The sequence below is a fragment of the Hydra vulgaris genome, chromosome 04 (assembly GCF_038396675.1).
Source record: "Hydra vulgaris chromosome 04, alternate assembly HydraT2T_AEP".
Taxonomy (NCBI): Eukaryota; Metazoa; Cnidaria; class Hydrozoa; order Anthoathecata; family Hydridae; genus Hydra; species Hydra vulgaris.
The window spans coordinates 26,379,610-26,398,663 of NC_088923.1; the positions used below are offsets into that span (position 1 = coordinate 26,379,610).

At 30.4% G+C, this 19,054-nt stretch overlaps 1 protein-coding gene across 1 annotated transcript in view; it reads right to left on the minus strand.

The window, feature by feature from the left end:
- Positions 1-769: 769 nt before the first annotated feature.
- The window catches only part of LOC100210616 (WD repeat-containing protein 48), a 93,456-nt gene continuing 75,171 nt past the window's right edge, over positions 770-19,054 (minus strand). The window contains exons 17-19 of the mRNA XM_065795915.1: positions 16,640-16,713; positions 1,253-1,406; positions 770-1,173 (exon numbers count right to left, since the gene is read on the minus strand). Coding sequence (XP_065651987.1) covers positions 1,081-1,173; positions 1,253-1,406; positions 16,640-16,713 — 321 coding nt within the window. The 3' untranslated portion in view covers positions 770-1,080. The remainder of the gene's footprint in view (positions 1,174-1,252; positions 1,407-16,639; positions 16,714-19,054) is intronic.

A 19,054-nucleotide genomic window follows, 5' to 3' on the forward strand; every position in this document is an offset into this window, starting at 1 on the left:
CATTGATTGGGATTTAAAAGACACAAAATCACTGCAGAAATACTATAAAGATCTACCCATGATAAGTGATGTAAAACAAATCTACATTATCAAGAAAAAGAAAGATAACCAAAACTCGATCAAAGTTAGAGCAATGCAAAATTTTTTCCTTGAATTAGATGCTGAAAAGTTTCTTCACTAACTAAAGAAAATGTTAATAACAGATATTTGAAAAACTTAACACTCGAGAAGGTGCCTATTATCACTGCAGAGAAAAAAAAAGATGTCGAAAAACTTTTGGCAAGACTTGGAAGATAAAAGTTTTGATTTTTTATAAACACATTCTTGGCCTACCAACATCACCTGAACAAAAACTGGAAGAACTGTTTAATTGCCTAGAACGGGAAATATCTGTTTGAATATGAAACTTTTTTAAAAATAAAAATAAAATGTCTTTTGAAATGCTTTACGATTTTCAATTTTAGTATTCATTTTCATTTATACCAAAATTTGTCAATGAAAGTTACATTCAAAAAAAGTTTTGTCCAACAGATCCACGCAAAATGAGTTTTGTCCAATTTTTTTCATGAAAATATTAGCTTAACATAATAGAATTTCTGATAAATGCTACTGTTTACTATCGCAATACACAAGAGGTTTATTTAAAAAGAAATACTAATACTAATTAGTAAGGTACAAGCTTAAGTAATAACAATAAGTTTTTTCTATTTTACCACATATTTGATCCGGTGGACAAAACACTATTTGCATGTTTGCTCCTCAAATATGCTTTGTTAAAAAAAAAAGTTAAATATCTTTTCTTGAAAAAATATTACATCCTTTTTAAAAAACAAGTATCTGTTAAAGATCATCATTGTAAGGTAAATTGAAAAATGTTATAACTTGCCAATAAAAAAATCCGATAAAAATAACCTTTCCTTGCCTAATCTTAAACCGCAAAATCATTTTGACATGTTGAAAGTTAGAAAACACTGACGATCAATAACTTGATTGGATAAAGTGCGATCAATAACTTGATTGGATAAAAGGCGATCAGTAACTTGATTGGACAAGATAATTAATATTAGATCGGACTTAAGATTACTTAAGGACACGATAATTAAGTGTAAGTTCCGAACTACTTTTCCAAATAAAATGGCGGATGGTTCTTAAGTCCATCTTTGGATTTAAAAACTAAAATATATAATATTTATTAAATTATTATTTTTATAGCTTCAAAAAATTAATAAAAATTGTAACAAAGAAATCTTACCACATCATTACAATGCAGTTCAATTTTTGCTATTGCAGCAAGCTCATCGGCACCAATAGTAATTGGCTTGTCGTTTTCGGAAAGGATATATTTTTCGTAAACATGCTCCATGATTTTTTTCACCTGAAGCATATCACTAGCAGTCAAACGATCTCTAAAAAAATATCGTTTACTCTTATTATAAGAAGAAAACGAGAAAACCTTGATTAATAGGACGCATGTTAAATTGTGAGTCGTCACTTCTAGTAACAAGGATGTTAGGACCTTCAAATTATTGTCACAGAGATAGACAAGATCTCAAGAAACCGATATATATATATATATATATATATATATATATATATATATATATATATATATATATATATATATATATATATATATATATATATATATATATATGTATTAATTTATTAAATTATTATTATTAATAAGGTTATTAGCACGTTTCAAAGTAGAAAAGCATTCATCACTATAATTAGTAAACCATTTTTCTTTTAAATGAAGATGGTTATAAATTAGAGAGCTTTTATTCTTTCTGTAGTTCAATCATTCGTGTGGTGAGAAGTGGCGAGAAGTTTCCCTAATATAACATGATTTACAGTTCCTTGTGCATGGTGTAAATCCTGTTATATTAGCGAAACTTCTCACCACTTAACGACACGAATAATTGAATACTACAGAGAAAATAAAATCTCTCTTATTTATAAGCATATTCACTCAAAAGAAAAATGTTTTACTAAGTACAGTGATGAATGATTTTCGACTTTGGATCGTACCAATATGCCGGGTGAATAAAAATGAGCAATTGCTTTTACTCAGAGTTTTCGGAGTAACTGCTCAAATTACGTGAATAAAAATTTTGAGCAATTGCTTTTTTTTTTGCACGAAAGCTTTTAATCTGAGCAATTGCTCATATATGAGAAAAATGCGTGAATAAAAAGCTAAAACTCCAAAAACGGCGAGCAATTGCTTCAAATTTTACGAGCACCTATAATAGTTGCTTTATGTTTTATTTTTGATAATTGAACATTCCTTTTAATATTTTGCTACTTTATCTTACTAATTTTATATGTATATATATATGTATGACAATTTATATGTATATATATATGTATGTATGTATGTATGTATGTATGTATGTATGTATGTATGTATGTATGTATGTATGTATATATATATAAATAGAAGGTGAACAAACACTCATTCACAAACAAAAAGTTGAAAAATTCAACCACCTTCTCAAAGTATATATGCCAGATAAGAAAAAATTTAAAAATAACACCCAAATTAAACCTGGTCCATAATTAAACAAGTCCCCGCCTACAGCAACGTAACAAAAAAATGCTTGCTTAGCCTCATGAAAAACTTTGCATAATATCATACAAAAGTATGCTAGATTTATTAAATAAAAAAACAGAAATAATATTTAAATGCCGTCACAAAAACAAGTTCTTGTTTGACAACCACGAGCCCAAAGATTAAAAACCCAAACCACCCTCGCAAATAGTAACAGTTTTATAGTTGTTTTTAAACGTCATGATGTTTATTAAGAGTATATTTTTTTTAACGAAAACAATGTATTTTTTTGCCTGATGATTGCAAAACGCATGAAACTTTTAGTAGTAAACATGTAGTTATTTTTATTTAATATCTATATATATACATATATATATATATATATATATAAATATATATATACATACATACATATATATATATATATATATATATATATATATATATATATATATATATATATATATATATATATATATATATAGATAGATATATAGAAGATATATATATATGTGTGTATATATATATATATATATATATATATATATATATATATATATATATATATATATAGAGAGAGAGAGAGAGAGAGAGAGAGAGAGAGAGAGAGAGAGAGAGAGAGAGAGAGAGAGAGATACATATATATATATATCTATATCTACATATATATATACATATATATATATATATATATATATATATATATATATATATATATATATATATATATATATATGCATATTTTTATATATATACAGTGGTGTGAAAATTATTAAGACCATTGTTGAAAAAGTAAATTTTTTGAATATTTCCTTTAAAGACACGCACACAATGTCATAAAATGGGCATAGTTCAGTATTTTGTGGATGCTCCTCTAGCTGCAATAAGTTTTTCAACCCTCTTAGGCATTCCATCAATCAGTCTTGGACACATGTCTTGGACACATGTCTTGTATTTCTGGATCATGTGTCCAAACCTCTATGAGCGCCTCAATCAATGCGACTTTTGTTGTTGGTTTTCTGTCAGCAATTCTCTTTTTGACTATCATCCACAAGTTTTCTATCGGGTTCATATCAGGTGAATTACAAGTCCATGGTAGGATAGGAACATTATTACGATTCAAAAAGTTTGTAACAGAGAGTGCCCGATGACACGGTGCACCGTCTTGTTGGAAGATGAAATCACCATCAGGAAAATGAATTGGAAGTTGAGGTAGAAGGCTTTTCTCTAATATGTTGATGTATTGATGTTGATTCATTCTGCCTTCAACAATTCTAAGGGCTCCTACACCATGGGAACTTATCATTGACCATATCATTACTGAGGTAGGATGCTTGACGGTCTTTACCAGACATTGCGGATGAAATTCTTCCCCAGAACGACGACGCACGTACTGACATTTATCATCGAGTATCTCGAACATAGACTCGTCACTAAAGCAAACCTAAAAATACAAACACACTGTAAAAGCCTTGAGCTTACATTAGATTAACATCCTGTAATCACTGGTTACATGTTCAATTCATTTTGAATTCATGCAATAAACATAGCCATTGCTACAATGTTCGATACATAAAACAATTGCACTAGTGGGTAATGATATTAAACATCATTATTATATGAAAAAATATGTTACATTTTGCTTCAACTTAAAGTACATGATTGTAAGCTCTTATATAAAAAATGGTAAAGGGTAAAATACCTTTCTCCATTGTTCTGTGGTCCAATCTTTGTGATCCATGGCCCATTGCAGCCGTCGCATTTGTTGAGCATTGGTCAAGAGCGGTTTTTTGCGCGGTCGACGTGCTACAAATCCATCTTGTATCAGCCATCTCCGAACACAACTTGTTGAGACATTGATCTGGTGCTCATGCAGCACACCCTGGAGCTGCTTGCTGGTCATTCTTCTGTTTTTTCGAACGTTTGCAAGCAGAACCCTTCTTGCACGTGGCGTCATGACTGGTTTTCGTCCTGAAGTGGAACGTCTTGGAGAGGATGTAAAACCAAAGTCCAATCGTTTCTTGATGGTAAAAACTGCTGTTTTACTTAGTCCACATCTCTTGGCAATTTCCCGTTGTGAAAATGTTTCCAACTTTAATAATGCTTCAACTTTGCCTCGCTTTCTGGGACTAGGGTCAGCAACTTTACCCATATTTTGAAAATATAATATAATCTGACAAAAAAAAATGCTTAAATAATCAAAATCACATATTTAAAATCAGAAAAATATTAAACTGTATCACTAACAACAGCAATAATCTAACAAAAATCACTTATAGTTCATTTGAACCATACATATTCACTTGTCTGCAACTTACATTTCACAAGGCAAAATATACCAAATGTTTACTAAAACACATAACTCTACAATAAAAGTTAATAAATTAAAATTAAAATTAATAATTTCAATACTCAGCCACACCCACAGCACGTTTATAATAAAATAAAGTAGTGCTGCAACTTTTTTAGAATCTAAAAAGTGGTATAAACTAAAAAAAAAGATTTTTTTCTTGGTGGTCTTAATATTTTTCACACCACTGTATATATATATATATATATATATATATATATATATATATATATATATATATATATATATATATATATATATATATATATATATATATATATATATATATAAATATATATATATATATATATATATATATATATATATATATATATATATAGAAAGAGATATATATATATATATATTTTTTAAACATCTTCGCTTCCAACAAGGCTGCAAGCAGCCACTAATTAAAGTTGGAAGTTACTGTAAGAGAAAAGATGAAGATTGTAGAGCAAGATAACGATTGACGGACGACTTAAAAGATTGCAAATTATATGAATCAGGAAAGCAAGATGAAGGAAGTGAATTCCAAAGAACTGATGTTCGAGGAAAAAAACTAGACGAATAAGCGTTTTTGGAGCACTTAGGAACAGTCACAGAAAAAGGATGAAACTTAATTGAATGACGAGTAACACGAGAATAAATTTTAGTAGATGGCACAAGAGATGCTAGCTCTTTAGAGCAGTGCCCATTATAGTATTTGTAGAAAAGAGAAAGAGAAGCAACATTACGACGATGTGATAATGGTTGGAGGTTGGCTGCAAGAGCAGGTCCAACTATGTTTACAATGCGTTTTTGCACCTTGTCTAAAAGAGAAAGGGCATCATTAGAAAATCCGCCCCAGATATGGCAACAGTATTCCATACAAGGCCGGATTTGAGATTTATAGAGATAGAGAATAGAATCAAGAGTAAGAAAGTGGCAAGCTCGATAAAGAGATGCAACCTTAGCAGATGCTAATTTTGCAACTGATTTGATATATGGTTTCCAAGAAAAATTGGAAGTAAGAGTTAATCCTAGAAGATGAAGAGTAGGTGAATCATCGAGTACATCACCGTTCATAAATATAGGAAGATCTAAATTATTGCGATAACGATTGGCTGAAAAAAATTGAGTTTTATCTGAATTAAAGTTCACCAGCCACTGTGAGAATATCTGGAAGATCGTTAATATAAATTAATAAGAGTATAGGGCCAAGGATAGAACCTTGAGGAACCCCTGAAGTTACAAAATAAGAAGAAGAGTGTTGTCCATCAGGACAACTTTTATGCTACGATTGGAAAGAAAGGATTCAATGATCTTAAAGATGTTGCCGGATCCACCATAAGAAGAAAGCTTATGGAGAAGACCAGCATGCCAAACTTTATCAAACGCTTTTGAAATGTCAAAAGCGATGCCTTAACCTCTCCACCTTCATCTAATGCACGATAAAACCTGTCAGTTATTACTGTTAGCAAATCAGCTGTAGAACGAGAAGATCGAAATTCATATTGATGGTCAGAAAGTAAGTTATTAGATTCAAGATGAGAAATTAAGTGTTTGTTAATTAAAGATTCAAAAACCTTGCTTATGATAGGAAGAAGACTTATGGGAGGGTAGTTAGACTAATCAGATCGCTCCCCAGAATTTTTAAAGATAGGGATAACAGATGCGGCTTTCCAGCAGGCTGGAAAGCAAGACTCTGATAAGCAATTGTTGAATAGTTTTGAGAGTATAGACGACAGCTCCGGAGAACACTTCTGCAAGACAATAACAGGTATGTTGTCCGGGCCACAAGCTGTAGAAGAGTCTAGGCAGGAAATCACTTTAGATACAGATGCTGGAGTGATATGAATGTCAAGCAATGGATCAACCTGTTTGTTGGCAATATTAGGTAGAATGCAATTAGTGGAATCAAGAGATGATATTGATGAAAAGTTTTTAGCAAACAATTCGGCTTTGTCTTTAGGTGAGGTGACAAAGTCTGAACCATACAAGAGAGGTGGAATTATAGATTTGCCCTTACTATTGATATTATTAAAGATTCTCCAGAAGTCACGAGAGCCTAATTTTTGAGATGAGATACGAGATTTCATGACCTGAGAATAGCGGGTTTTGGCGTTAGACAAAACCTTTTTACAGTTGTTTCTAGCAGTAATAAACAGACGTCTGTTTTCTGGAGAATGGTTTTGCTGATAAATATGGAAGTAACGGTTTCGATTGGCAATCGCAGCAGCACAGTGTGAGGAAAACCATGGAGGAGAGTGAGGCTTAACCTGGAATCGTCGAGAGGGAATAAAAGATTCCATGCCAGCCTGAATCCACGAAGTTATGTAAGAAGCAAATTTGTCGACAGGAAGTTGAAAGATTTCTACCCAAGGGCCATCACGAAGAAAGTCACGGAAAGAATCCCAGTCAGCTTTACTGTAGTTGAAAGAGGTTCGGTAATAGGGGGATTCAGGTGATGAAGAAGAATGAGATATTAGTTTTAGAGAGATCAAACTGTGATCAGAGAACCTAAGGGTGAATGCGGAGAAACTGAGCACTGACTAGGATCAGAAACAAGACATAAGTCGAGTAGAGAAGGTAAATGATTAGGGTTGTCAGGAAAGCGAGTTGGAAAGTTGACTATTTGAATTAGGGATTGAGAAAGGCAAAAGTTGTGGGCTTTAATGCCTGCAGAGTCACTGACACTAGAGCCAAGCCATTCAGAGTGGTGAGCATTAAAGTCACCGACAACAACTATATTAGCTGATGGATAAAGAGAGAAGGCTTGGTCAATATGATCAGAAATAACATCAAAAAGAGTGCAGTCTTGAGATGAAGGAGAACGATATAGAACAAAGAGAAAGGCAATAGAGTGAAGTGGTGCTAAACGAAAGCACATGAAAGAATAGTCTGTGGATTCAAACCTAGTTTCACGACAAACAGGTGAATTCTTACGAATGTAAATGCCCAGGCCAAGCATGTGACTATTGGAGTCTTTACGAATCAGAGGAAGATAACCATCAACACTAAGATCACAAGATGAGACAGCCAAACTCAAATTAGTCTCACAAAGAGCAAGTAGGTCTGGTGAACTTTGCAAGAGATATGACTCAACAGAAGAAAAGTTACTTCGAAGACCACGAATATTAGTGAATGATAGGTTTAGAGAACTTGGTGATGATGATAGTTTTTTGTGTTTTATAGTTTTTGGTACTTTATTCATTTTTAAATTAGATTGAAGAACTTGACTCAAAGCATAGATAGTACTCAGAACACCGTTTAATACCCAAGCAATTGCCTCATTACTACTAATAAACCCTAAGCCGTAACAAAGGGCTCCAAATGTGGCCTCCGTTATGCACACCAAAAGTACAAACAGGGACACCATCCATGCCAACATGGCACTGTTAATACTTTAATATTTTTCAGCTGTTGATGGAATCAGCCTCTCTGAGAGCTACCACAGAGTTCGGGAAACCTGACTACCAGCCGGCCTCAGAACCTTAAAACTGAGTTTTAGAGCTGTACCCTCATTAGGAGATAATAGAATGAGTTGCCTAGTCATAAAAACAGTGACACAAGGAAACCCATGCATTGAGTCAAGAAGATCCAGCATTCAACATCCTAAACTGGAAATAATGTATTAAAAATACATCTGCGCCAGCCTAATAGATGAAGAAGGGGTGCGAGGCTGGTCAACAGATAGAATCTGTTTACCCCTTAAATATATATATATATACCCCTTAATATATATATATATATATATATATATATATATATATATATATATATATATATATATATATATACACATATATATACATATATATACATATATATATGCATATATATATATATATATATATATATATATATATATATATATATATATATATATATATATATATATATATATATACATATATATATATATATACAACCCTTAGATGTTGTCCGAAAGTTTTTTCCATATTTTGTTGACAAAAAGTAAAAATTAAAATTCAAGACCAGAATTTTTTTTTTTAATTAATTGATAGACTGCCTGCCCCAACCAAACCCTCAGTCGATGTAGCAGCACTCCCTTGCGGGTCAGGCTAAAAGATAGTAGATGTAGCAGCACTCCCTTGCGAGTCAGGCTATTTGTCAGTCGATGTAGCAGCATTCCCTTGCGAGTCAGGCTATTTGTCAGTCGATGTAGCAGCACTCCCTTGCGAGTCAGGCTATAAGATAGTCGATGTAGCAACACTCCGCGCATGATTTACAGTAAAAAAAATAAAAATAAAAACTTTCTATTAAAAAAAATTAAAATAAAAACATTGTTTATATTGTTAAAAACATTCAGAATGTTTTTAAACACATTCTGGTCAATTAAATTTGCGTTTTTGTGGTTTTTTTAAAAAACGATTTATTTTTAATTAAATTAATGGTTTTGACTTTCGTCCAACACGCAAATGTTGGATGAAAGTCAAAAGTAATTAAAAGTGATGTAGGTGTTGGCGTAAGAATCACTTTTTTCCTTCCGCTCTTCCCAAAGACAACAAACTATAGATCTATATGTATATATATATATATATATATATATATATATATGTGTGTATATATATATATATATATATATATATATAGATATATATATATATATATATATATATATATATATATATATACATATATCATGTGATAACTACAACTCTGGACAAAACTAAAAATTGTATAACTTTTTAACGGAATGATCAATTTTTTCAATTTAAAAAGTATAATTACATAAAAAGTCTAAATAATTAAATTAAACGATTTTAGATTACGCGAGTAAAGTGACAAAACAAGATCAGGCCAAAAAATGATACTGTCATTTTTATAATATTTTTCAACAAATATCTCCAATTCGATAAGACTTTTTGAAATATATTCATTTTCATTGACTGATTGGCCCGATGGAGCTATGAAATACTGAGAGATTCCTTTCTTTGAGAATGCAATCCAAATGAGTAATTTTGGCTCAAATTTGTTTTTTAATTTTAACCTTACATTATTTGATATCCCATTTATGTTAGAAGAGTGGAGTCCACCATTTCCAGTAATATTGATGTTTACAGCGTTTCCAGTTAAATTGATGTGTACAGAGTTTCCAGTAATACTGATGTTGCTTAAATAAAAAAGTATGATTCATCGTTAATAATTTTTTTTTACGAAAAATGGAAATTAATCTACAGCATTTCGAACGAACAGCTGAATTTTAGGCAGGTGTTCTTTTAGGTGTTTTATATTATTTTTGCTAACGAATACTAGTGCTTTTATTGATAATATTGCATATGTACGGTTTGTTGCTTTGTGAACACTTCTATCTTTTCTTTTTCGTCCTATTTTGTTTCCATTTCATCTTAGTGTATTATGCAAAGTGGATTTTGGGATATTTTCCATTCGAAAATAATTGACAATAAAGCTTTTATTCTTATCTGGATGCAAATCCAAAAATGCATACATCGGTTTTCTAAGCGAATCTTCGTCATAAGCCTTTTTTATCATTTTTAAATATAACTAAATAAAAAAATTGTTAATAATACATATAAAGAGCAAAAATTGTAACTAAATAGGTGTGATTGCAAGTTTATTAAATTATTCCTTCATATTTTTATAGTTAATAAAACTTTGTCCAGATTTTTAGTTATCACATGTGTGTGTGTGTGTGTATATATATATATATATATATATATATATATATATATATATATATATATATATATATATATATATATATATATATATATATCACATGTTATATATATATATCACATGTTATATATATATATCACATGTTATATATATATATATAATTATCTTAGATTTTATTGCATAATAACTATGGTTTTAACTTAAAATAAAATAAATAATTTTTTTCACGTTTATTTTTTAAATTTTTTCAGAGTTTGTTTTATAAAATAAGATTTTTATTTTAAAATATATATAATTTCGCTTCTTTTAAGACCCAACACAACATACTTTTAAAAAATTTTGTTTTTGATAATATTAGGGACCTATCTGATGTTAAGGGTCTTGAGCGAACCCAAAAATATTTTTTATTCTAATATTTTTTAAATTCAATATTCTTTTATTATATAGAATACAATTATGGGGTAAGAGCAAACATTTTTTTAAAAAGTTGTTATTTAGGTCACTCTAATATATTTATAATGAATAACAGATGACTTAAAAGATTGTAAATGATATGAATCAGGAAAACAAGATGAAGGGAGCAAATTCCAAAGAACTGATGTTCAAGGAAAAAAACTAGACAAAAAAGAACTTTTAGATCATTAGGAAAAATCGCAATAAAAGGATGAGACATTGTTGAATAATGAGTAACACGAAACATTTTTTAGCTGGCGCTGGCAAGAGACGCTAACTTTTTAGAGCAGCGCCCATTCTTGTATTTATAAAGAAAAGAGAAAGAGAAGCAACATTACGACGGTGACAGATTTGATATACGTTTTCCAAAAAAAACATTGGAAGAGTTAATCCAAGAAGACGAAGGGTAGATGACTCATCAAATACATTACCATTCATAAATATAGAAAGATTTAGAAAAATGTGATAACGATTAGCTGAAATTTTTTTTTACCTATGTTCACCAGCCACTGATTCAAGCAATAAGAGAGTGTTGGCTTCTTATCAACACAAGATAAAATGGTAGTATCATCAGCGAACAATGCCACCTTAAATGCAAGAATTTTTGGGACATTTTTAATGTAAATTAAAAATGGTAAAGGGCCAAAGTAAAACCTAGAGGAGCACAGGAAATGAAGAAGAGTGGACAACTTTTATACTACGATTGGTAAGGAAGGATTTAATGTTCTTAAAGATGTTACACCTGATACACCGTAGGAAGAGATTCTATGGAAAAGACCAGCATGCAAACTTTATCAAAGGCTTTAGAAATGTTGACAGTGATAGCCTTAACCTTTCCACCTCTATCTAATGCATGATATAACCTATTCGGTCACTACGGTTAGCAAATCAGCTGGAGAACGAGAAGTTCGAAATCCATATTAATTATCAGAAGGTAAGTTATTAGATTCAAGATGAGAGATTAAGTGTTTGTAAATTAAAGGCTCAAAAAATTTGCTCATGATAGTAAGAAGACTAATGGGATGGTAGTAAGATAAATCAGAATGCTCCTCAGAAGTTTTGAAAATAGAGATAATAGATGCTGCTTTCCAGTAGGCTGGAACAGCTGGAATCTGATAACTACTTGCTAAATAGTTTTGAAAGTATAGACGACAGCTCTTGAGAACACTTCTGCGAGACTAGAAAGAATAAAAGATTTTATGCAAGTCTAAATCCTGAATCCAAGAAGTAACATATATATATATATATATATATATATATATATATATATATATATATATATATATATATATATATATATATATATGTATATATATATATATATGTAAATATATACATACATACATATATATATATATATATATATATATATATATATATATATATATATATATATATATATATATATATATATATATATAAACACACACACACATATGTATATATATATATAAACACACACACACACACACACAAATATATATACAGTTAATTCCCGTTAAATCAAATATTGGTTAACTAAAACTTTTGTTATTTAGAACTGTTTTATTTGGTCTCTTGAAATTGTCTTTTTCTTTACTATTAAAAATCTCCGGTCAAGTAAAACTTCAGATAACTCAAACTTTGTTTGAGTAATCCGAAGTTTCATTTTTTTAAAGTCCCTTTTCAGCAAACTTCTTCAGTTTCAGTTCAGTTCAGAGAGCCTTTATACTCAGAGAGTGGACATACGTGTGATTGCTTTTGATTTGATGTTCGATTTTTATGGTTTTTGACACCATGTTTTTGCCAAAAGAAACTAACCGTGAGTGAACTTGCTACTAAACTTTTGTTAAATATTTTTAAAAGTTATTAAAAATTAATGTGAATGTAATAAAAATTCGTGAAAAAGAATGTGCATTAATTCTTAATAAAATGTCGATAAACTCATACTACGGAAGAGTTGGATTACCTATATATAACACTATGACCTATACCTATATATAACATTATATCCAAGCTAACCATACTTTAGTTTTTATGCTCAGAGAAATATCTACGAGATGAAAATAAACTGAACATATTACTATAGTGAAAGTTCTGTTTATAAATTGCAAATAACCAGTCAATGTGGAGATATTTTAACATAAGCTGTACTTAAAGTTATAATTTTTCCAGTTTAAATAAACATCCATGTGACTCAAGTTGTTCTATTGATTTTTTAGTAAATTTTTTAGTAAATGTGCTACATTTACTGAAGAATACAAGAACATCTCTCTTATTTAACATACCTTTCATAATTACAGCTGGAATTCAAAAAAAATATTTAAAAGAGCACATTGTTTTACTCAAAGATTTGGATAAAATGTCAAGTCTAACATTGAGTAATACTGAGCAAAACTGTTTTTTTATAATGCGGGATATAGAGAACTTCTAGAGTTAAAGAAATTTAAACAATTTCCCTAATTTGTTATAAATCTCAATTTTTTCAAAATAGAGTAAATGCTGATTATACAATGTTTGTTACAAACAAACAGCACAATGTAGGTTTATTTTTCGCTGATGAAACAAACTGTGCATTTTTTTTTTTTAATGGAATTAATATCCAGATCATTTTAGTAATAACATTTTTCCTAAAAGAATTTTAATTCTATACTTTAAGAGAAAGCTAATTGAAAAGTTAAAACTGATGAACAAATTAAAATTTAGCTTTTATTCCAATTCTCATTAATTTCAATCAAAGCTTGAAAACAGATTTAAAAAATTCAGACAATGAAATATTCTTGCTGTCAAGTTCAAAATAAAGTTAAAAATATTATTTTGAACTTGGCAGCAAGATTATGGCAATGTAGGCATTGTCTTTGGTAGTTTAGACTCAACTAAAACTAATTTATAAAAAAATTGTAAAACTTTTGTTAAGTTACTTATAAATTACAAGTAATTTTTTGATGGTTTTTTTAGAGATTTCATTTATTTGTCAAATAAACTTTTTTTAATAAACAATTTTATTAAAAACTGGAAGAAAAAAAAAAAACATAAAATATTTAAATTTTTGTTTAAAACATTGTGTTTTACAGTTGTTTTTACTTAAATTCATTTATGTCACGCGCTAGTTTGGAAAAAATATGGCCGCCGTTTTCTGTATGTCTGCTCTCTGAGTATATAGACTCTCTAAATTAAACTAGTCATATTAGAAATAAAGAAATCAAAATAACTTGATTAATTTTTTTAGAAGTCTAATTACTGTTCTAATTTTTTAGAAATCTAATTACTAAATTTAATTATCTAAATTTTTTAGAAATCTAATTACTATTACATTCAGATGTAAATACAAACAAAAAATATTAGGCTACTTTTATTTGTGTTTTATATAGAAATATAAAACACAAATAAAAGTAGCCTAATATTTTTTGTTTGTATTTAGATCTGAATAGAATAGTAATTAGATCTGAGTAGAATAGATCGTTAATAGTGCTATGACAAAACTGTTACAAAATAAATCTTAATAAAATAATGTTAAAAAAGCAATTATTTCAAAGTTTTAATAAATTTGTTAATAAAAAATCACTTGCTTTTAGACTATTATTACCAAATAAAAAGAAAGTCAATGTGTAGTTAAACTTTTTTCAAAGTTATATTTGAAAAAAATGTAACAACACCAAGTAAAAACTTGGTGTTGTTAAATTTTTTCTCTCATTTTTTCAACATTAAGTGTACTCTGTACACTTAATGTTGTTAAATTTTTTTCAAATATAACTTTTTCAAATATAACTTTTTTCAAAGTTATATTTGAAAAAAATTTAACAACATTAAGTGTACAAAGTGAATACAATAAGCAACTTCTTTTACTGAAACGTTTTTCTCATTTTTGTTAGTATAATGGTGTATATTTAATGTTTATACTTAAGCATTGAATAAATCTCCTTAACTCAGCTGATATCAAAGTTTGACTTAACGAGAATTCGCTTTAGTCTAACATTTGTTAAGTTTTACTCCATAGCAATATTCCATATAAACAAGAACCCATTAATAAACTATGCAACGAGAAAAAGCAGATAAACAAAGAGCTTGTAAAGGATAAACTGGATAGTGGATACTAAGGGATAAATTTGACTTTCGCTGGATTATCCACAGTCTTAATGGATCTGTGTGATGCATTGACGTTGAATAATCCAGTAACAACAAGAAGTGTATTTCAACTGTTCAATTCAACAAAATCAAATCAGCCACCGCCACAGCAACAACAGTTCCAAACTCTGCTGCAACCACTGCATACACCGACCATGACAAGCATGGGTCAAGCCTAAACCTCAATAACCCTGCATCAACACACCTAATCCTTAATCCTCTGCTACCATTAAAAAAGTTTTTGTCAAAAAACTCAAATTCTGGGTAAATCCACATTCACTGAATGGTGCCAAACAAGAGCTGTTGGCATTCAATACTCCTGGGTTGCTTTAATTGTCCACAAGACAAAAACAAATGTATGGTTTTGCAAGGCAAAACATTATAAAACTAGAATGCTCATCCATGTTAACCTACAGCGACTTAAACTTCAACCACACAACATTTAAAGACCTCAACTTGGACAGCGCATCAGCAACAGTTGCCTGCGTGTAAAAAGAGCATCAAAGTGACATGATGTTCCAACAATGTTATGGTAACTTTTCATACTTATCAAAAAATAGAGAAGGGCCAATAACCATACTAGACTTAAATATCTATATGATGAAGCCGACGAAATCAAAAAACTGCATACTACAAGACAACTCACTAGGCCACACACCAGCAATGGAAGCACATTGCTTCATCATTGGTGCATTTATAACAAATGATGTCCAGACCACAGACAATAAAGAGAGGTACATATGATTAGAGCAAATTAAGATGAATGTAATCTCAGCCTTTGACTGGACAAGCATCTCGATTCCTTCTCAGCTAACGACAACTAGGTACATATACCATTAAAGATGAAAACGAATGATTTTAATCTAACATTTACTTTTGATGAATTTATTCAATTCAGCTTAATATATTTTTAAAAACCATTTGGCTGATCAAATTTTAATGCCAAATTAAAATAAAAATTGGTCTAGTTAAAATGAATATTGGTCAAATTAAAATTTAAATTGACTAATTAAAATAAGGAAATGCCAAACTAAAGTGAAAAGTGTCAAATTAAAATGAAAAAATCTAGAGAGAATAAAAGATATATTTTAAAATCTCTCACAAAAAAACACTCACTGTATACCTAACAACAAACTAACTGTGCTGTATATCAGTAAATTAAAGTGACAGACTTCTATCACTCGTAATATTGACAAATGCCTGATGTGCTTTTAGTTCAAATAAGTTCACATTTAATGAATAAACTAATTTTTATTTATTAAATTAAATAATTAAATAAATTATTACAAAATTCTAAATTTAGTTTATTCAAAACAAAAATATATAAAGAGATAGCAAATAGGAAAAAATGAGGCAGTTACCAATACATTTAAATTAAAAATTCCGCTATTATTATTGGTATTCAGAGAACAAATAAAGATTACACAGAAAGTCATTATACAACCAAAAACAGGTACTACCATTAGTATTGAAACCAGTATCGCAAACAGTATGAAAAAATATCGCAAAAAATTGTTATTTTGGTAAAAATAAAGTACCTTTTATTATTTTTAGATCCATTATTCAAAGGTGCTAACATAAATGTTATCTTGTTAAACTTTGGTTGAATTTTCTAAAAAAAAAATAAAAACACATAACACTAGGAAACAATTTGAAACTTTTTTTCTATTGACTTTGACTTTCATGCTGATTTCAGCTAAAATTGGCACACTGATTCCAAATTTGTAAGTTTTTTTAGCACATCAAGTCTTTTTTTGTATAGCTTACCTACAGATAAGGAAAATTCAATTATTTAGCTGTTGTAAACCTTTGTTTACATTGATTATGATTTGCAGTTATAAAAAGTGTGGCGAGTGGTGTTTACAGCTTCCAAATGGTAAGTGCAACCAATATAGTTAAGTTTTATTTCACTATATGTTGTATCTTTTAGTTTTCTAAGTTTATAACTATTTCATCCAAGTGTTTTACTTACATAGGTATAGAAATAAATCACATTATTTTAGATCATTTCTGCTCTTACTTCTTCACACCATAACGTAACAACCCTGACTCTTTTTTTTTTTTGTAGTTGTTTTATGATTTTAAGTCATAGTAAGTGTCATATGAGTCAGAAGAAAAACATCAGCGCATTTGTAGAGCAAGCATATTTTGCATATTTTAAAGTAAAACTTGGTGATCAAGACAAGTCATGGGCCCCTCTCTAATATGCAAGCAATGTGTTGAGAGTTCATGTCTATGGGTCAAAGGAAAACGTGAAAAGTTGGTATTTAGTATTCCCATGGTTTGGTGAGAGCAAAAATCTCTCATTTCTTTTAAAATTATTTTTCTTGTTAAATCCTGATGTGAAAACATCAGGATTTAACAAAAAAAATAAAAGCAAAATAGAATATCCTAAGGGGTCGTCCATAAAGTACGTACGCAAAAAATTTTGAAATTTGACCCCCCCCTCCCCCCTGTTGCCATGCGTACTTTTATGTCCCCCCCCCCCTTAAAAGTACGTACGTTTCTCAAATACCCCCCCCCCCTCAAATATTCCCCCCATCCCTCCTTTTTTTTTTCTCAATAAAAAAGTTTAATTAAAAAAAAAAAAGACGGAGGGTACCTTAGATACTTTATACGACCCCAAAGCTCTTTGTTTGCATTTTGAAAACGTCTTTAAGTATATATGCAAATAATAATTTAAATAAATTTAAAATTTAATGAAGGTAAGTGTGTATTTGGGCGAGAGCTTAATGCGGCGGCAATAGGCGGCGGAGATTCAGGTTCGATTCCCGGTGAAATGCATGTAAACCTTTTTTTGTTTTAATAACGAATCAAATGTAAATAAACTATACTTAAGGTGGACGTTTTTTCAGGCACCCCTCTTTAGTAAGTAAAAAACGAGTCTAACGTGAGATCAGTAATATTGAAAACAAAGGGTAAAACCCAGTGGGAGGGGGCAACAGCAAATTTTGTGCCCTTTTGCTAATTTAAGAAGCTTTTTATTTTAGCACAACCTAGCGGTCAAATTTGAGACGCCATTGACACGTTTTTTTTGGGGGTGACTCCGTCCCATCAACCACGGCATGTGTGCATGGGCCCCCTCAGGACTTTTTGATGTTTCAGATAGAACACTTTCACACATCGTGCAAACTTAAGTTTGTTAATATGCCAAATGAGATGGCCTTGCAAAAAATTTGGATGGCGGAGGCCTGGGAACAAAAAGCCCTAAAGCGTTTGCCTCCCCCATTCCCTGCCCAAACGTGAGGGAAATATGTAGCAAAATTTTTAACTTTAACATCTAAAACTATATTTAAATTTATCGACAGATTTTAATTTTTGTAGAAAATATTGTAAATTACAAAAAAGTTATGACCATGCAAAATTTACACCCCTCTTATTTTGGGGGTCGGGAGGGTAAGCGTTTTAAGGCTTTTTGTTCACAGGCCTCCGCCATCCCGATATTTTGCAAGGCCTCCTCATTTGGCATAGGTATAAACAAGCTTAAGTTATGAGTTTGCACGATGTGTGAAAGTGTCCTATCTGGAACATCAAAAAATTCTGAGGGCGCCCATACATGTGTGTGCATAGAGGAAAACTATACCCTCTACTCCATATACCATACATCTTTTTATGTTGGCAAACTAGAATCTTTAGTCAGAATGTAACTTTTCTATTGATTAGCTGGTTAATTGTGATAAATTAGAAAATCGAAGTACGTACTTTTAAATTGAACCCTCCCCCCCCTCCCATACGCTTTTGTACGCTTTTTTAAGACCTCCCCCCTCCCCCCTATGAGCGTACGTACTTTATGGACGACCCCTAATCTATCTTTAGCTGTCAGACAAATGCATCATTCTGTTTCAATTACAGTGCCAGTGTTTGAACAGCTTCCTTATGTTGAAGACCTGATTGATGTTGAAGAATGCGATGACAGCAATGATATAGATTTTGAAATTCTTGAGCATAAAATT